This window comes from Trachurus trachurus (genome assembly GCF_905171665.1).
Source record: "Trachurus trachurus genome assembly, chromosome: 2".
Taxonomy (NCBI): domain Eukaryota; kingdom Metazoa; phylum Chordata; class Actinopteri; order Carangiformes; family Carangidae; genus Trachurus; species Trachurus trachurus.
Window position 1 is genome coordinate 242,845 of NC_139914.1, and position 21,346 is coordinate 264,190.

The 21,346-nt window shown below is 42.8% G+C and overlaps 2 protein-coding genes across 2 annotated transcripts in view; both read right to left on the reverse strand.

Moving 5' to 3' along the window:
* Window positions 1-6,602, reverse strand: part of LOC310995675 (protein NLRC3-like) — a gene marked incomplete at both ends in the record, with an annotated part of 31,015 nt that extends 24,413 nt beyond the window's left edge. The window contains 3 exons of the mRNA XM_083984792.1: window positions 386-1,277; window positions 5,122-5,914; window positions 6,597-6,602. Of these exons, the coding sequence (XP_083840918.1) occupies window positions 386-1,277; window positions 5,122-5,914; window positions 6,597-6,602 (1,691 nt within the window). The remainder of the gene's footprint in view (window positions 1-385; window positions 1,278-5,121; window positions 5,915-6,596) is intronic.
* The window catches only part of LOC310997614 (NACHT, LRR and PYD domains-containing protein 12-like), a gene marked incomplete at both ends in the record, with an annotated part of 74,400 nt that extends 65,629 nt beyond the window's left edge, over window positions 1-8,771 (reverse strand). The window contains 2 exons of the mRNA XM_083987380.1: window positions 8,222-8,341; window positions 8,641-8,771. Of these exons, the coding sequence (XP_083843506.1) occupies window positions 8,222-8,341; window positions 8,641-8,771 (251 nt within the window). The remainder of the gene's footprint in view (window positions 1-8,221; window positions 8,342-8,640) is intronic.
* Between the last annotated feature and the right edge of the window lie 12,575 nt (window positions 8,772-21,346).

Sequence of the window (21,346 nt, forward strand, 5' to 3'; positions counted from 1 at the left end):
TGAAATTTGCCGGAACCAGTAGGCGGCGCTAGCCTGGCTAGTAATACCTAGTAACACCTGGAAACAGCTGGAAACACTGAGGTGGAAGATCAGTGGAACTCTGTTCATTTATTTAATCAGGTTTGAATCAAACCAAAAAGTCAAAAATAAACTCAACAAAAAACACTAGAGAACTGTTGTATTCACTGAGCAGCAACAATCACAACCAACTGAAGAATCTCCATGTTGGAGCTCACAGCCTTCACAACAGCTCCAGAAAAAAACACAAGTGACCTGTCATTTTTCAAAGTCAAACTAAGAAGAATGAGAATCAATGAAACTCTCTTGCCTAAACTACTGATCTGATCCACTGATCAATAATTATAATGATCATGTCTTGACTCACTCAGCCTTTCTGCAGTTCCTCACAGCTGGGATCAGTCTCCATCGCCCCCACTGTGATGTGTTGTACTTCTTCAGGTCCAACTGGTCCATAACCTGCTCTGACATCTGCAGCATGTAGGCCAGGGCTGAGCACTGGATCTCAGAGAGTTCCTTCTCTGATCTGTTCTCTGTCTTCAGGAACTGTTGGATCTCTTGATGAACTGACTGGTCCTTCATCTCCGTCAGACAGTGGAAGATGTTGATGCTTCTGTCTGGAGATATTTCATAACTGTTCATCTCCTTCAGGTTGTCGATGACTCTCTGGATGGTTTCTCGACTGTTCTCTCTCTGACCCAGCAGACCTCCTAACAGCCTCTGGTTGGACTCCAGAGAGAGGCCATGAAGGAAGCGAACAAACAGGTCCAGGTGACCATTATGACTTCTGAGGGATTTATCCATGGCTCTCCTCAGGAAGTTATCCAGGGTTAAATCACTAAAATCTTCTGGTTCTTGTTCTTCTTGTTCTTCTTCTGACAACCCGTCACTGTCATAATATTCCTCAAGTTGTTCTTCCAGGAAATTGCCCAGGACCTGTGTGTTCCTGTTGGTGTAACAGTGGATCATGTAGACTGCAGCCAGAAACTCCTGAACACTCAGATGAACAAAGCAGTAGACTGTTTTCTGGAAGATCACACTCTCTCTTTTGAAGATCTCAGTACAGAGTCCTGAGTTCACCAAGGCCTCTGTGACATCCAGACCACACTGCTCCAGGTCTTCTTGGTAGAACATGATGTTTCCTTCCTCCAGCTGTTCAAACGCCAGCCTCCCCAGCTTCAGAAGAACTTCCCTGTCGGCCTCCGTCAGCTCCTGTGGACTTGTCTCATGTCCCTCAATAGAGGTCAATGGATGATGTCCTACAAACAAAAAATGACATTGTTGAAAATGAAAAAGTTGAAGATGTGGTTTTGTTTTGGCAGCTAATGATGACAAACTTACAACTTTATCACAAACTCTACATTTTGATTTTCCAGGGGTTATTTCTAAAGACGCCCTCGATACTCAAAGAAAAAAGAACAGTCAAATCAATGTTTTTATGTTGTATATCTAGCTGTCTATCTTGCTGTGTTTGCAGTGTACCATTTCTATCAGAAGCAGCAGTATTGCTGAATTTAATGTTATTTAAAGTAAAGATGTTAATGCTTTCTGTAATATAATAGATTGTATTTGTTAATACCTGCAGTGAGAGGGAAGAAGCAGAGGACCTCTGTGTTCCCTTTTTCTTTTTATAATTTTCATAGTTTAGTACAGACTACACAGTGCTTGGTTAATTCTGATAGCATCCCCACATGTTTCTAAGTAAACTCAATAATATCTCAATGACACAGATGTAAAATGTCTATAAATCACATTCCTGATATGAAAACACTGAGTGAAGTTCAGAAAGACAGAAGAAGCTGGTTCAAGATCAGATCCTCCTGCTCTCTCTGCCCCCTCCCTGCTGCTAGAGGGAGGAGAGGCTGCTTGTCTCAGTCAGCAGCTCTTTACAAGAGTTTGACTCATTGTTGATTTGTGGCAAACCAAGATAAACGTATAGAGCACACTCAGACAGCTTTCTGTTATTGTGTTTGAAACATTCAGTTTCTGAGTTGAAGTCATGTCATACAGTAACACACTAGAGAAACACACTGTCTCTCTCAACTACACTATCTAATGGCACGAAAAGCCAAAAAACAAAACAAAAAAAACCCTGCCCTAAGCTCCCACCACTGGAACAAGATGGATTAGCTAGAGACTTGTGTCAGTCTCAAATGCGGAGGAAACTAAAATGTGGACTAGAAGTATACTAAAAGTCCTAGTTAGTACACTAGGGGCCGGATCTACTAAGATCCCAGATAGCGGGCGCTATATTGTTTGCGCCGGCTATAATATTGCGAGTTTGGTTAGTGCACGCAAAACAGGTGATCTACTAAGAGTAACCCGCTAAATGAAAACACGTGCAAACCACAATATGTAAATGAGGGTTTTGCGCGTGGTAATCGTTTCCGCCATGGAGAGAGTGGACAGAGAGCTGGACGGACGAAGGGACAGAATGACATTTGATCCGATGCATACGATGACAGCATGTGTGTTCATCTCTCTCGCGCTCTGTTTAGATAAATAAACACAAATTGCTACAGGGCCCAACTCGTCTTATAGTGACGAACAGGCAGCAGCTGCAGCGACAATCACGCACCTATAATATGTGTGTGCCGCCCATGATCCAGTGGATTAATAGAGAGCTCAGGTGGGACACACGGATCTAAACGCTCTGACCACTGACCAGAGGGATCAAAGACGGGTGAAGGCAGCGGTGACGTCTCTCAGTCCGGGACCGGGACTGAGAGACGGAGCTGAGCAGCCAGGTACTGAGAGGAAAGGAGAGGAGAGGAGAGGAGCTCACTGCAGGACAGACGTGCCCCGTGCGTAACGGCGCGTAAAAGACTTTTAACACGGCTGAAAAACTGTTACAGAATTACCCAGACGTGAGGAATTGCAGAGATGTAAGATCACGGGGCTCTGACAGGTATCAAATCAATAAACGCATACGTTTTGGCAAAGTTGTATCAGTTAGTACATGGTTTTCAGACGTGGTGAATAAAGACGCAAAAACAGCCACCGCAATCTCTTCCTGGTTTGGTAAATCACATTGCACACGCTAAATAAATCAATTTGCATCTACTCCTCCCAGTATTCTGCACGTTCTGGCTGAAACGCCCATATTTACATATTCATCAAGGCAAACACGCTAAATGGATCGCACGTGCTATTCTGCCCGTGTGAGGGACGCAATCCTCGGTGCGTCCGGTTAGTAGATCAGGTTCCACATGTGTTTGTGCGTGCAATCACGTTTGCACACGTTTTAATACACGCAAACCTTTAGTAAATCCGGCCCTAGGAGTATATAGATGAGTGTACTTGTTGTATACTTGAAAGTGTACTTTTTTAAACTTAAAATGACGTATAAAGTATACGTTTATAAACTTAAAATGTTCCAATTTAGTCCGAAGAAGTATTAAATTAGTATATTTTCTAGTATGCTACAAGTACATGGTCCATAGTATACTTGCTATACTTATACTCAAGCATACTTAATCAGAATCAGAACTGTTTTATTGCCAAGAGCAGTAAAGGTCAGTTTACAGCACGAGGAACTTGTCTTGGTGTCAGGTGCAAACATAAAAGTACCAAAAATAGAATAGAATAAGAAAATAAAATAAAATAGAATGAATTAAAATATTCTAGTGCAAAAGATACGCATATACCCCCCCCCGACACGTTCCGTTCTTTTTACAGTCTATGGTTCCGCCATAGTAGCTCACACACACGCACACACGTCACACAGCTGATGAAGTTGATTAACAGTTAACTGTCTCAATACCAGTGTTGCCGCTAGCTTTCTTTTTCCTTTTTTTGTCCGTGTTCGGGTTGACAATTAATTAATTATGCTCATGAGTCCGGCTGTGTTGGGTCCGAGATTCCACAAGCCGGTCGGGTTTTACCGTTATTACCGGCAGTATGCCCGTTTATCACCAATAAACACAGTAGATGGGGAGTGACTGAGCTCAGGCTGTAAGGCGGGTGGTGGTGGGGGGGGACTGGGGGGGTCCGCGGAGGCGGTGGCGTGGAGCGTTGCGCGACTCTGACTGCAGCGGGGACTATCATGTCTCTGCTCCGTGACACCATGACAGGCTGCAGCCGCTGAATTGGGACACAGCTAGTGAGACTGACCGCCTGTGAGCGCTGTGGGACTGGGCCGGCATGGCAGCGCTAATGGTTGAAACAGCAGTGATACGTGCTTCCACGTCGGAGTCAATATTGGAGTAACAACAGCGGAAAAAGTCGCTTTTGACAAAAAAAAAAAAAAGAGAGAGAGAGAGAGAGAGAGACCTGCCGTGCCGTGTAAAAAAAAACAACTAAATTGTCATGTGTCACAACTTCCTGTATCTGGCCCTTCAAAATAAAAGCCCAGTGGCCTTTATACAGTTCAATCATATTGATTTTGACTTAATTTTGACAAGACACAGCTCCAAATGTTTGTTTGTTTTTTCCTGCAACCAATGAAATTTTGGTCAGCTAATGATTTTCCCTTCCTTCTTTCATCCCTTCTTTCCCTTCTTCCTTCCTTCTTCTTCCTTCCTTGAACAAATCTGTTCCCTCCCTCCATCTTTCTTTCCTCCCTTTTTCCCTTCCTTCTTTCTACAATCCTTTCCCCCTCCCTCCCTCCCTCCCTTCATTCCTTCCTCCTTCGTCCTTCCTTGAATGAATCTGTTCCCTCCCTCCATCTTTCTTTCCTTCCTTTTTCCCTCCCTTCCTTCCTTCTTCCCCTTCGTCTTCTTCCTTCCTTTTTGACCCAATCTGTTCCCTCGTTCCTTCAATCTTTCCTTCCTTTTTCCCTTTCTTCTTTTCTCCCATCTTACCCTTTGTCCTTCCTTCCTTCCTTCCTTCCTTCCTTCCTTCCTTCCTTCCTTCCTTCCTTCCTTCCTTCCTTCCTTCCTTCCTTCCTTCCTTCCTTCCTTCGTCCTTCCTTCCTTGACCCAGGAGGACAACAGTAGGGTTAATCAAGGCGGCGGCCAAAATCACCAAACGGGCCAGGGAAAAAACACTGCTCACGTGAAACAGCATGCAAAACGGTGCATGGCACTGCCATCAGCTACTATCATTGCTGAACTTGAGCAATAACAATAGTTTATAAAAGTCCTATCCACCTCTATCACTCACCATACTTGTTGTTCTTCCTCTTTGTCTGGACCAGCAGGAAGTGTAAGAACAGGTCAGTCGTTGTCTTGGGCAGCTCTCCTCTCTGGTCTGTGGTCAACATGTGCTCCAGAACTGTAGCACTGATCCAGCAGAAGACTGGGACTTGACACATGATGTGGAGGGTCCTGGACGTCTTGATGTGTGAGATGATTCTTCTGGACAGATCTTCATCACTGGACCTCCTCTTGAAGTACTCCTCTATCTGGGCGTCAGTGAAGCCTCGAACCTCTGTTACCCTGTCAACACATGTAGGAGGGATCTGATTGGCTGCTGCAGGTCTGGAGGTGATCCAGACCAGAGCCGAGGGAAGCAGATTCCCCTGGATGAGGTTTGTCAGCAGCACGTTGACTGATGACGTCTGTGTGACATCAGACACAACCTCCATGTTGTTGAAGTCCAGTGACAGTCGGCTTTCATCCAGGCCGTCAAAGATGAAGAGAAGTTTACAGACAGCCAGCTGCTCTGCTGTGACCTTCTGTAATGTTGGATGGAAAACATGGAGCAGCCTGAGAAGACTCAACCGCTGATCTCTGATCAGGTTCAGCTCCCTGAACGAAAGCAGAACCAGCAGACTGACATCTTGGTTCTCCAAGCCCTCGGCCCAGTCCAGAGTGAACTTCTGCACCGAGAAGGTTTTTCCAACGCCAGCGACGCCGTTGGTCAGAACCACTCTGATGGGTCTCTGTTGGACAGGTGAGACTGTAGAGACGTCCTCTCTCTGTTGGACAGGTGAGACTGTAGAGACATTGTCGCTCTGTTGGACAGGTGAGACAGTAGAGACGTTGTCTCTCTGTTCGACAGGTAAAGCTTTAAAGATGTCATTGCACTTGATTGGAGTGTCATGGAGGATCTTCTTCTTGGACGTTGTCTCCAGCTGTGTCACCTCATGTTGGGTATTAACCTCTTCACTCTGTCCCTCTGTGATGTAGAGCTCAGTGTAGATCCTGTTGAGGAGGGTTCCACTTCCTGTTCCCTCAGTTCCTTCAGTCACTCGTTCACATCTGCTCCTCAGACTGATCTTATGTTGATCTAAAACCTCCTGCAGACCACCATCTGCTGAAAGAGAAGAGACATAGTCAGACCAGGATTTACGCTATATGCATTTAGTCGTGGTGGCCCGGCACAACAAAATTATTATTTCCGCCACTGCTCCAGTACTGGGGCAGACACACAATAATAAACTACCACTTACCATTAAAAGTAGGGCTGGAGATTCTGGAAAAACGGTTCTATCAGGCCACATTTGAAAATACACCGGCCTTTGCTAGTGGTAAAACCAAAAAGTCAAGTCGAGCTGCACTAGTGCAAAAAGGCCACAAGTAATAACCCCCCTAAAGTGTCTCAATCCACTGGGTTTATCAATAAACAACGTTGACGAGGTTATTATAGCCCACAGATTTAAAGGGATAGTTCAACATTTTGGAAAATCCGCCTACTGCCATAATCCCTATAGTTATAGGGTTAGGTAAATTACCTTTAATCTAGATTGCCGCAGAAGAGACGCAAGCTACTCAGCTAACGCAATGGAGGCACACGATACTTCCGCCTATCCCTCATCAAACTCATCAAATACGCAATCCAACAACTCCAAAACGCTCAGGGGAGAAGTTGTGACCTGCACATTCACCACACTATGAGATAATAATGAAACGTTACGAGACAGAGTTGTTTTCTAGGCAAATGCGTAGCCAGAACTACATTCCAGACATGGCTGCTGGGCAGAGTAACTTCAAAAAGGCAAGTATTTCTGAGTATTTGCCACATGTGTTGTAATGTTACATAATTATACATTATTATTTCATAGCATGCTGAATGTGCAGGTCACAACTTGTCCACAGCCGTAGCCACTGCTTAAAAAAATCCTAGCGGAAACACTGCAGACTGTAGACAGAGAGCCTGACAATCTGATGGGATTATTTTCATCAGCTACAGAAAAACTACAGACAACAAAGTAGAGCTTGGAATGTTCTACTGTTCATCGTCTAAAATGACAGTGCTTCGTGATGGAACAATGACTGTGTAGACAACAACAGGTCCTGCTTTCAGAAACGACCACATCAGCAGATGTTCAGTCTCACTTTGTACACAGCTGCTCTGATTGGCTGTCTCCAGTCCACCTCTGGTTCTGGGTCTTTGTCCACACTGGGGACACGAGGGGTCTCCTGAAGAACCAGACTGGTCCCAGTCTGAGGTGAAGCACTGTCTGCAGAACCTGTGTCCACAGCTGGTGGAGACTGGATCCTTCAGGACGTCCTGACAGAGACCACAGCAGGACAGCTGCTCGTCCACAGAGACACCACTCCTCTTCTCTCTGTCAAGACATTTCTGTATCACTAGCATGTCACAATTACAACTCCACATCTGTGCTCTGATTGGTTGTCCACCCCATGAGGGTGGTGCTTCAGAAACCAAAGGAGTAGAGAGAGAGAAGGAAAAAGAAGGAGGTGAGCTGAACTAAAGCCTGGTCCTTAAGTGCTCTATCTCTCTTTGTTTATTAGTTGACCTTAAAAGTTTACTGTAGCAGCTAAGGCTGAGCTTAAAGCCACTGAGGGGCTGCTATAGGGGCCCAGCCCTGCTGTGGCTTCAGTCAGAAAACTGTTTGTGCTCCTCCCTGAAGAAACACCTGTCCTGACTGAAGGTTCCTATTAGAGATGCACGATAACGTTACAGATAATTATTGTCCCAATATTGGCTGATAATTATCGGCATAATTAAGGCCGCGTTTCCCAGGTCCAGTAAGAAGATCTTAGCGCTTCTTTCAACCACTCTTAAGGTTCCGTGAAGGAAGAACGCATTTCCCAGAGTCGTATTTAGCTTAAGATGATCTTTCACTAAGAAGGAAATGTAAGATCAAGGTAACCCACTCTTAAGAGTCTTTTTAGTGACCAAACACGCAGATTCAGCCGCATCACCACCGGACTGTAAAAAACTGTTTGTAAAAACGGGCTACACAAATGAAATGGCCTTGCCTTGGCTTATTATGTAAAATCAGAGACAGAGCTATAATGTTATGTGTGATGTATAATATTCAGCTCACTTTATAGCAGAAACCGTCTCTTACTGTGACTCTGAGGGTCCAGGTTCAGGACTGAAGACTGGAGGAAGTTCTTTGGACCAGTCACTCTTCATAGACAGACAGATGGATCCTGGAGACTCTGCTCTGAGTCTGTGGTTCTGACCTCTGCAAACACAAACATGTTTATATTCATATCACATCAATCACTGATCCATTCTCTGATGACAGAGGCATTGTGGGAAGTCTCCAGTGACATCAGCGTCCAGCACCACACACTAGTGAAGGATGGAAGCAACACAGCAGCTTATGTGTCTGCTCATCTTCTCCATGTTGATTCTATCTCTTAAGTACAGCCTGTGTGTTGTGATTATTGTGACTACACACATCAAACAGTACATCCTGCTGCAGCTTCATCTGACCGACTGAACACTTCAGCTCAGTTTACAGTAGAAACCATCTCTTACTGTGACTCTGAGGGTCCAGGTTCAGGACAGAAGACAGGAGGATCGTTTTTGGACCTGTCACTCTTCATCGATGGACAGATGGATCCTGGAGACTCTGCTCCGTCTTCATCTTCATCCACACGAACACTCATCTGCAAGATTTCAGTCAGTCTGAGAGGAAAACACACACACACACAGGTTAGTTTTCATCTGTATTATTCAGCTCATCACTGGGGATAACTCACGATTTTCAAATATTCTCACAATTATTAAAGTTGGATCAAATCAAATTGTTATCTGTTTTTCATGTTATTTATAATAATAATAATATAATTTTCCACATTTTTCTGTTTCCTGGTAATTGAACAGACTATATAGTATCACAACATGGAAACACAGAACACAACTACTGAACTAAATCTGTCTAACGTTTAGACTGGTTCCAAAAACTCCAGCCCAATCTGACCCAAGTTGAGCACATGACCATTCTCTCTGAGCCTTTCCATCCCCATTACCTGTAATTATTGATTTAAACTCGACATTTTTAGTCAGCTGTCTGTTATTATTCACATCTTAAACTACAACCCTGTTCTCATCTGATGGCTTTTTCTAGTCGTCGGGCACATGCTAAACCAGCTGTTCTGGAACTGAAAACTCTTTCTCTTGTCAGAGTAAGTCAAGTCATACTTCAGGGAAACACAGGTATTTTTGAAACTGTGTGTTTCTCTGCATGGTTTGGCCTTTCATCCACATGTAATCGCAGTTGTGGGCTCCTGAAACCGGAGTTTTTTGAAACCAGAGTCCAGGGTGAACTTTTTGAAAGTCCGGTTTCAGCAGTCATGTGTGGACAGGAAAATCGAGGAAAACCACAATTAATCTCTTGTCGCCATTGTTTGACGTCACAGTGTGCAATGGAAATAAACAGTAAGGTGTATCCATGGAGATTTGTGGACATGACCCACTGCTCAATAGAAAGAGCTTATATATCGCTGTACTTGGACTAACACGACTCCCAATCCACATTTTGCTGGCTTTATATTCATGTGTGACATGGGTTAACAAACTGAGTTAATACCTGAACTCTCGTTCGACTAATCCTGAGTTTTCGGTTGCAGAACAGGTGATAACAGTAAGTTTAATCAACTCTGAGGAAGTTTGACCCTGAGTCTAACAGATCTTCCAGCCTTCCTGATCAGCTCCGAGCTGCAAACACCTCGTAGGTGAAAGCGGGGCGGCTTGTTCAGGGCCAACTGGGAGATATGCGAGGTCAAAGGCGAAGTCAGTAGCGCTCCCCGGCCCGTCACATCTACATACTTGCCAACAATGGGTTGTGAAAAATGGGGATTTTTTTTTCACCGGTGTATCGGCCCAAAGAACAAGGTTCCTTCACCAGGTGTGCGTATAAATTGTCATCATTTCTTGCCTTGTACTTTAAACCTGATGAAGGAGCCTTGTTCTGAAAATCTTGTTTCTTTGATAGTCAATAAATGATTCTGTTTACCATTGTATTGAGAGCTATGAAAAATATAGCAATTTTAATTGTTGAAATTAGTAATTTGAGAACCGTAAAACTTCAGACTTCCTACATACATGGAAATAGTTCAACTAGCCTATTTTAAGTTAACAGACAAGCAGTAACTTGTTCTAGACCAACACAATATTTGGGGAATTGGTCTTTCCTGACACTACACTATTATAATGATATTAACTCTGATATGAATTACATCTCATTATTTTTACTACTTAAATCACAGTAGTATACTTGAACTCAACCTGATGTAAACATTAATAAAACTCAATAACCAGTCCAGCCACACAAGCAGCTCCATGTTGTCCCTGTGTGATGTTCAAGGTCAGGACAGTCTGAGGACAGAGAGCTTGGAGGTTGAAGCTTAACGAATGTTGCACGGCTCATTCTGACAATAATAATTCCACTTTTGCATTTGGGTCCATTTTTAGCGCAACTAGCCAGAGCTTTAGTAAGTCTAGCTTGTGGAGAGGAAGCCTGTGGAAGCTGAACTTCATCCAGCTGCTCATTTTGTTCTGACAAGTCAGAAACACGTAGCTGCGTTGTGCTCAGAGATGACATCATCCAGGTCAGAGGTCAGTAGGTCAACCTACAGACCCCGGATGTTGATAACAGCTAACCCCGGACTCAGAGGGGAATAGCACTAGCCTACCATAACAACATATTGGAGAAGTGAACGAGTTTCTCTACAGATAATGTGTTATTAAGGGGCTGCATTGCGCTGCCCCATAGACTTGCATTATACAGATATACGCAGAGCTAATTTCGTCGGAACGACTTGTAATGATACCAAAGTTATCTGGGTGAGTAAATGATCGTATTTTATGCTAGAAATAAGATCCAGATTGTAAAAAAAACGGCAATTCCCCTTTAACTCATTGAGTGCCAACCACGTAATTTCTCGTTTTTCGTTCCCATGCGTTGAGTGCCAAAAACGAGATTTCTCGTTTTTTGCTTCTTTTTTTTAAATTATGAAACTAGACACTTTAACACACCACGGACTCTATGACGAGCAGAACTGAAATAGATGACGATCAAAGTCTCATGACAGCTCATGATCTGGAAGTTTTTATCATAACTCAGCTTTTTCAAACGGAGTTCTGCATGTGGATGCAGCAGCTGCTCTGCTCTCACCCGCGAGGCTCCAGCAGCTCGGAGCCGAACAGGAAGCTCTCAGCCGACAGTCCCGCCCCCTTCATCTGGAGCAACACCGTGTCCTCCCCAAGGTCCTCCCGCGGTAAAATGTGATGGTCTCTGGGCCAAAGCAGACCGGCATCACCGACCCGTACCACAGAAGGACCGCGATGGTAACTGACACAGAGTCAAGTTAAAATGGCTGTTTGAAACCTAAAACCCAGAGTCTCCTTCAGATAAGTTTTTTTATGAAACCTGCTTCCTGAAGCGGGGCCCTGGACTCGGTGTAATCAGACTCCTGTCGCGCCTCCTCTTTTTCCTCAACAAATATTTCCTATGTAACAGACTAATGGACCTGCAATCAGATTTACACGTGCAGAGACGGACAGGTTAAAAATCAACAATCATGTCAGCGTTACCTCACTCAGGGGTGTTTGGGTGAACTACGAAGAATAATGGAATAGTTTGACAGTGAAGTGAAGTGTTTGTAGTTGCTGTGCCCCTCCCTACTGATCAGCTCCTGTTGTTTCCTCCTTTTCTCTCAGTGTCTCTGTGTGGACAGAAGTTCACTGTGACTCTTCTTCCCTCCACAGTCCACAGGGACAACTGACTCACACACTCTCATACTTCAATAACAACTAGAATAATAATAATAATGTTGTGTTAACACTCACCTGCCTCAGACTTCACTTTCTCTCCTTCTGCTCCGTCACTTAAAAATGGAGTGTGAACTCACTCAACACGTCTGTACCTGTTGAACACCTGTAGTTTTAATGGCCCCGCCTCCTTCTCTGCATTTATAGGAAGTCACATGACTCTGTGAGTGTGTGTTGTTCAAACTAGTTGTTATTTCATTGCCTGTTGTTTAAAATGACAACTAATGTGTTTTAATGAGAAACTCTCTCTCGTTATCACCAGCTTAATATAAATAATGTTGATGATTGTTGTGAGAGAAGAGAAGTGACTTCATACAGGTAGAATGGCGCCATCTGCTGGACAACTTCTGATATTACACCTGTTAGTTCATGAGCCAAGACCCCAAAATTGGCCTCCCGAAATCGATCGGGTGGGCAATTTCTAGTTTGTTTTTTTGACTTGGTAGACGTCTCTAGTGAACAGTTTGGCATGATAACCATTGCAAACAGGTAGCTTAGTGGTGGTTTTCACGTGAGGAACATGGAGCTGGGGTTCCTTTGAGTGATCATTGCAGTCCTCACATGGAATTGGATCAGGGAGTTTTTCTGCCATGTTTTCCTCTAACACTTACAAAACATTTATTAAAGCTGTGAAGCACATCATCCATGTTGTCCTTTTTAATGTTACTGTAACCCAGTAGATGATTGGCTCATATGAATATATAATATAATAATATTGTTTGTTTACCTCAAAATTCATTTATTTCAGGCAGCAGAAAGCTCTTATCGTCCCCACAGAAATATGAACATGACCTACAGTTACTATTGTTTGTGCATTAAAGGAAGATTTAAGGCACTGATAACCTGTTATGATCTATGATATATTGTGTGGATGCTGAACTCATTGTATTTTGTTGGTGTGTGTGTATTGCTTGCACTGATAATGTGCATTATAGACGGAGAACTTGCTAAATATGTTTATTAAGAGCAAAAGCAATGTTGTGAATTTAAAAATTGAAGTGTTTGATTTGTGTTTTTACTGTTTTCACAGTTGATAACTTAAAGGATTCATGTAATGGATAAAAAGAGATGAAACAAAATGAATCATATTTCATGGTTAAAAGTAAAACAAAAAGTATTGTAATTCATGGAAAAGAGCTCAAATCTTCACATTTCATGGCAAAAAAAGCTAGAATAATTTATGGTTGTTTTAAAATGTGTAAAAATAAATATTCCATTTGATAGGCTATAGATCTAAAACCTGTACAGTTAAAACATGTTTTCCTCTCACTATTGTATTACAGTGCTAGTGTGTTTAATTGTGTGATTATGTGATTTGAGTATGGCCATAAAGTGTTATGACTATGTAGTAACAGTCCTGTCTCTGTTCCCTAAAGACTTTCAAACAACATTAATTAAAACTCATTTTTGTTATTATTATTTTTCTCATGTGGACATTTCCCATATGTGATAGAGAACAATTTGATTTGTCATTTCTGAAGACCAAAAAGAAAGAAACAGTGGAACATGAAGTCAATTATTGTGCTGAATTTTCATTTTATTTTTATTTTTCATAAAGCATATGCTGTTAACTCCAGTCCAAAGTAGCTTGTGACTTCATTTACTCATTGTGTTTATCATTACGAGCCCAGTCTTTCCTGGTCCATATAGCTTAATATCCTGTGACACTTAACGGGACACACTCTGAATGAAATACTGAGGGGAACTTCATTGTGTTGAGACATTTTTGATAATAACATTTTAGATATACCATATTCCTTTAGTGTTGTTTTTGGTGTTATTAAATATTGCCCTATAGTTTTCTTTTCTACAGAGCTTTATAATATTGGTTCACTTATTCTGATACTTGCATTTATTTTCTGCCTCTTTAGTTCTCTGTTGAATAAATTCTCTGTAGAGTGTATTTGTCTTTTGACAGGCATTTCCTAATCCCTTCATGATCCATGGTCCATCTATATACTTTAGTTTGCTGCTTTGTTGTTTCACTGGACACTTTTTGTTTAATAATGATGTGAATATTCTTAAAAAGTTCCATATACATTGTCAAAATAGTTTTCATTATGAACTGTTTACAAGTCATTCCTAAACACATTCATACTTCCCTCTGTCCTCACTCTGCTGTAATGTGTTTTATTGATTTATCTGGCTGCTTTGTCTTGTTTGCTGCTGTAACAGAGTTAAGGAGTTAGTAATTCCACTAACTGTAATGTTATTATGGAAGCTGCACTACACTTAGTTTATTATTAGTATTTGCCTGTTACAATATGAAGTCGTTCACTCCTTTATTTATTTTTTATTTATTCATTATGATCTATGTGCTATAAGCTCTTATTTTGAAACGCCACACCAACAGCCCCTGCAGACTTGGCGGGTTGGCCCCGTTTCTAGGCAACAGTCTGCTGTGGGAGTCTCGTGGTAGGTTGACTTGTACTGAGCTCCGTTAATCTAACTTTCTATTTGAGGGTTAAAGGTGACTTTATTGATCATACATGTGAAGATCTGCTCCAGACAACAACTGCTGATGTTCTGTGATGATGCTGAGTGAGATACATGACAAGTTCATTGATACGGAAAAGCTTTTCACTAACTTTGATAGCTTCATGTTAGCTTGTGGCTAATCCTAGCAGCGTGACTGTTTAACAGGCAGAGAGTGTTGTGAAGTTTATTTTGTTCCAGTGTGTGTGTGTGTGTGTGTGTGTGTGTGTGTTATCCTGAGCTGTGAGTGTGAAGCCTGATGCAGAGATTATTTCTCCTCTTTTCATTAGCAGATGTAAATAAAGTCTGATGGAAGTCTGACAGTGACGGTCCTTGTCCTCTGTGAAACTACACGACGCATGAGAAAGCACTGAACCGCTCCACTGCCATCAACTGTAACAACTGGTAGGTGTCACTGAGCTCAGAGATTCATAATCCAGTCACTGGCTTGTTTTCTGTCTCATTGGTCAATATGTGGTTGATTACGGCGCTACACTGGGCTGTGGTTCTGCTGGGTCCAGTGGTTTTTGGATATAGGCTCATGCTGAACATTGTATTGATAAACTCATCAGTCATTCTGTGCTTATTGGGATTTAGCAGATGAGTGTTGAATGGATCAGTGGCGTGCACAGGGGGGGTGGCCCAATTGTTGAAAAACGCGTGCTAAAGTGCCCCCTGGGAGCCAAAACGCGCGTTAAAGTGCCCTCTTGGAAGCCAAAACACGTGCTAAAGTGTCCTATCTAGTAACATAGGGAACTTTATTAGCCGTGCTAATCCCTGACAAGCACCCAGAGTTCAGACCAGCAGGCAGAGCCGCAGTTTAACACGCCCCTCTGCTGGTTCCCTCTTGTTGTCACCCACCCAGCCTATAGAAACTGTGTCTGCCTCGAGGCTGTCTAAGCCTAAACCCCAATCTAGAGGAGTTGTTTATAGCAACTTAGTTAAAATCAAAACCACTGCTCCAGCAAGCCAACCTAATAGAACTATTAAATGTGGTTTGCTCAACATTCGTTCTCTCCCATCCAAGTCTCTCCTAGTGAATGACTTAATTACAAGTCACCATATTGACATATTAACACTAACTGAGACCTGGTTGCAGCAAGATGAATATGTTAGTTTGAATGAATCTACCCCTCCTAGTTACATTAACTGTCATGTGCCTCGTAACACAGGCCGAGGAGGAGGAGTGGCTGCTATTTATCAGTCAAATCTGATTATCAACCCTAGACATAATAGTTCATATAATACATTTGAAAGCCTTACTGTCAGCCTCTCTCACCCAGACTGGAAAGCAGAAAAACCACTCTTACTTGCTGTAGTGTATCGTCCTCCTGCACCTTATTCTGAGTTTCTAGAAGAATTCCCTGACTTTCTGTCAAATTTAGCAATGAGCTCAGACAAAGTCATTATAGTAGGTGACTTTAACATTCATGTGGACGTCGATGATGATTGTCTGGCTACTGCGTTCAAGTCACTTTTGGATTCAGTCGGCTTCTCTCAGAGGGTAAACAAACCCACTCACACTTTTAATCATATCCTTGACTTAGTACTTACTTATGGAATAGAAGCTGACCATGTCACAGTTCTTCCTCAGAACCCCGTCTTGTCTGACCATTCTTTAATAACATTTGAATTTACTTTAACAAATATCCTACCTGGGAAAAAATCCCGCTACAGTAGATGTCTATCTGACACAGCTGTTTCTAGATTTAAAGAGCTTATTCCAGCATTATTCTTCTCCCCTCCCCTCCCCTCCTCTCCTCTCCTCTCCTCTCCTCTCCTCTCCTCTCCTCTCCTCTCCTCTCCTCTCCTCTCCTCTCCTCTCCTCTCCTCTCCTCTCCCCTCCCCTCCTCTCCTCTCCTCAGTATATTTTTGAACTGTCATTTTCTGTTGTCATTTTCTGTTGTACTTTGTAGTTTGGCCTTGGTGTCTCGCACTCTCTCTGTGTTTCCGCAGATCCACCGGAGCTCCATCTCTCTGCACCAGCCGCCGCCTACATCGCCCCCCTCCCACCCCTTCCCCTGCCGTTAGACCGGCCTCCCCTCCCTTCCCATGGACCAGTCTGCCACCCAGTCCTCCCATCGAGCTGACCGGCTCTCCCTGCCCCCCCCCCCTCCCCTCACTAGAGACTGCCTTCATCAACCCCTGCTAACATTTCCATATTCCGCACATTCTGTGACAAACTGTAAACTGTTTTCTTGTCTGTAACAACATCTATTGCACGTCTGTCCGTCCTGGGTGAGGGATCCCTCCTCTGTTGCTCACCCTGAGGTTTCTCCTGTTTTTCCCTGTTAAAAGGGTTTTCTATGGAGTTTTTCCTCAGTCGATGTGAGGGTCTAAGGACAGAGGATGTTGCTACGATGCCATGTAAAGCCCTTTGAGACAAACTGTTTGTAAAAACGGGCTATACAAATAAAATTGCCTTGCCTTGCCTTGCCTTGTGGAAACATCAGTGTGCTTCACCATGGTCTGACTGGAGTTTTCTTCACTAACAGCTTCTGCTTCATCGATGCTGACGACCTGTGAGCTCCATGAGGGTCATCACAGCTGCTGCTGCTACATCACATGCTGTCCAACTGGATTCATCAGCCAGCACATCTTCCCATGTGTCACAGCTGATCTACAGGGATTCAGGCAGCGTTCACACAGACTCTACACAAAGGTCAGAGACAGTCACATCCACCAGCACTGATACACAACTCTGAGTATTCATCTATTAGTATTAAGTTTATTAAGTTACCAAGATGGTAGGCTACACAGCTGATGCGTTTCTAAAACTGAAATGGTCTGGGCATCATCCATAATTCATTTTTTTTCCTAAAGCAAAGAACCTGTAAATCTGCTAATTCAAAAAAAAACCTTTTGGCATCAGAACAAAAGCAAGAAAAAAACTGTCAAAATGGTGCATCTTCGGTGTTTGACAGTTTCTTTTATTTGGCTTTTATTTAGATTTATTCACTCTTGATGTCCTCTTCCTGTGTGTGCACTGAGCTACTGTCTCTGTCAAACCAGAATGCAAATAAGACACCATGTCTTAATGAGAATATCTGTATAAATAATGGTTAAAGCAGAAGTAAGTGGTCCGGTCGTTTTCGCTAATGCTGCGTTCCAGGCAGGCTTTTGAAATCGTAAATTACAGCTTCAAGTCACAACTTACGACTTTGTAGCGTTCCAGGCAACCCACTCGTGTTTTTCCGACCTGTTTTACCGGTGAAAGTCACTATAACGGCCACTCGTAACTTCCGACCCGTGAAGTCGTACCAGATCGAACTGGTACGACTTCACGGTCGGAAAAATACGAGTTTCCTTGAACGCACCATAACAGTCCTCGTCCCTACGTCACCACATTCACGGCGTCCCTTGGCTGCACACACAGCCCTGCATGCCGTTCTCTCTCCTCATTGGATAAAAACTGTAGGATACGATAAATGTTTTCTCTTCGGCTCAGAGCAGAGCAGAGTGACTGAGAGACCCGTGATTCAGTCCAAACACTCTATGTAAGTGATTGCTGTCGGAAGATATAACTATTTAAGACTTATATTAACACAAATATATCACTTACTTCTGCTTTAAGTAAAAAATGAAATGAAATGAAAAGATTAATTACAAAAACTCTGAATTTGATTTTTTGGGGATTTTCTTTATTTCTGTAAAGAAACAAAACCAAATTGACCAAATGATTTTGTTTCTAGTCTTTGGTTTAGAATTAAAAATCAGATACATCCATATGAATATGGTTTCTGGTTTCAAAATAAATTATGATAGAAGGAATTTTTTTTTTAAAAGAAGAAGAATTTCATGTCTTGATTGTGACACCAAAAATTCTCTTTTGAATCACAGACTGATGTTTATTAGAGATGCATTTTTCATTTAGTTAAGAAACAAAAAACAAATTGATCACATGATTTAATTTCCAGTCTTTGGTTTATAATGATGTTTTTAAATGATATTACATGATGGATTATGTGATGAGACTCAGACCTGAAACAGTGAACATTTACTGTAACACTCACCTGTTCATATTATTATCAGTGTAACGCAGTACCACCTAACAACCACAAGGGGTCAGGGCATAAACATGAATGAACACTCATATGAAAGTGGTGTGTTCAGGTAGAAGGTCACATGACCAGGCTGGACTGCAGGCTCACTTCACTGTGTTTCAGAGTTGACTGGTTTCTGGCTCTAGTCTGAGCAACATGACTGGGAACACAGTCAGTCCACTGTTGAAGAACCATAACAACTGTAACCTACACACTACATGAGTATAGTAGTTACAGGAGAAGCTTATGGGTTAAAGGGATAGTTCACCCAAAATTCAAATTGCACTCATTATCTACTCACCCTCATGTGGACTAAGGGCTGGGAGAAGTTTCAGAGTCCTCCGTGCCTTCTCTGAGTTACAGGGGGTCTCGGCGTAGCAGTGCATGTCCATATGACGGTTGCAAATGGATACCACTTTTCTTCATAACAAAAAGACACACCAAAAAACATCCAAATACCTCCATGCTGCTCGTATGTAATGTCCGTCTTGTATTGAAGCCCCGAAATGCTATATTTCAAGCTTGTTTGTAGGACGGACCAGGAAGAGGAGCTTCCGTTACAAACAAGCTGAAATCTGAAACTTCTGCCAGCACTTAGTCGACATGAGGGTGAGTAGATAATGAGTGCAATTTGAATTTTGGGTGAACTATCCCCTTAAGGTAGGAGCCAGCCAATCATCTTCAATCAAACACTATGACAACTAGTATCATATATCGCCGTGACGACAGGACGTTCGATCTGATGTCAGAGAAGTCACACGGCCACACGGCTGCAACAAAGGATGTAAGGAGCCAACAGAGCAGCAGAGAGAGGTGAGTTCACTATTCACTACTATTAATGATGCACAGTAGAGTCTGTTGAAGAGAAGAGCAGCGTCCATGTCAGAGATTACAAGAGTTTTTATTACAACAACTGTCACATTCACTGAAAAAATGAGTAATGAGACTTTTACAGGAACCACATGGGGCTTTGAACCATAGATTTTCATCAATGACAACACTGACAAACAACAAAGATAATGTTCAGTAAAGTCAGATGTGTTAAACCTACAGTCACTGATGCTGTGCTTCATTTGTTTGAGTCATAATCAGGAATCAGTGTTTAGTTGAAACTGTTTCCATTTTTACTAACAGGTGAATATTGTATGTAACCGACTACAACTGGTCAGATGAAACTAGTACGAGAGCCTTACTTTCTGACCATGTATATTCACACAGTTGGTCTGCTTACAGTTCTATAGTTATATATATCCTGTATTTTTCACTGTTCTTCACAGATATATGCTACAGTCAGGATTAGAGGTAAGTATTATAAACTCTTTAATATTTATTCAGTCATTGTCATTGTAAATTGTTAAACTCCCTGTTCACAGGAACTTGCTCCCCATCCTTCTCTCCACCACAGTCCCAAGGGAGTCCAGGCTCCGCCCCACAACAGAACTCGCATTCTGTGGCTCGGTTCAAGGTCTGGTTTCAGATTTCCATCTGCTCTCAGTTCATGTCTTGATTTCCTCACCATCGAATGCAGCCTCTTGTTTGTGGTGTCAGTGGTTTGTTCTGTTTGATTGTATGTGTGTGTGTGTGGCAGCGTCGCCCTCTGCTGGTCTTTAGACGCACCTACACCACTCAACTCTTCTGAAGAGAGACTCTGCTTTGTGTTGATCATACTGCACTTGTTGGTGGTGGGGGGGGGGCCTGTATCATGAAGCAATCGAAAGCAATCAGCGGTACCACAACGCTGGTTATCAACTCGGTAACTCAACCTCGGCTTGTCTTGCTGTGAATCTGTGAACGCGCACGTATAAAGGGCGGATTCAAGGCAGCTGACCAATCACAACCATGAGCACCGACGCGTCAGAGAGTGCAGCAAACACCTTATTTCTCCTGTGAGGAAAAGGAAAAAAAAAGAAGCCCGTGGTCCGACCTGACCCAGTTATTGAATGTTTACGTTTATTCAGAAGAAGTTTAATCAGTGCTGATAAACTTGTAAATGATACTGCTTTGGATCCGATTCTTTCCTTCTATTCTGATTCTTTTAAACCGTGGCCAAACAACAGAACTATTTTATTATATAGACTATATATTTTCCATCTTTGCTGAGCATAAGGTTTGTTCTAAAGTAAATAAAAGCCTGTCCCATATAGACGCGTGTCTCTATAGACGGGTCTGCTCGGCACACACACACACCCTCAAAAAAAAAAAAAAACTATTGGCAGAAGTCCGGGCCGTGAGAACCGGCAGCCTACCTCTCCTATGGATAATCAGCGTGAAAATCCGTTGTCTTCTCACTGTCTGGGCTCCGGTTACCGGTGAGAGGACACGTGTCATTATTCTCGTACAGGTGATTGGTCGGCGGGTGGAGCATTTTACTGGATTCAGATCAATCCTGAAAGCTGCCCTGCCCCGGAGCAGGTTTGCCATTCAGAGTAAGAGACACTGAAAGGTGTCAGTTTGATGTGGGTGTAATGACGTCAGTGTGACATCACAAGGTGTTTTCCTATTAGTTTGTGCTGTGAGCTGCAGGTAATGTGTGAAAAGCTGATTGGTGTACAGGAGAGAACCAGCAATAAGCAACGAGTAGCAGAGGTAAAAGACACAGGAACAACAGGTAAGTTTGACAGTGTGTTATTGTCAATTTGTGTGAGCAAAGCAGAAGAAACGGCACACAACAGCAGAGACACTCATCCTCCCTCTGGATTAGTTGTTTCTCCAACTTTAGGTTTTTAAATCAGAATCAATGTTTACAGTCTGATGTGAGTGCACACAAGGGTTTTAGAGATTATTTCACAGGCTCCACCTTTGGAGGCCATGAGCAGAAAAAGCCTGAAAACCACTGCAGACAGCAGCGCCCGCAGGTCGGTGCAGAGCGTGATGGGCATGGGAACTCTGTG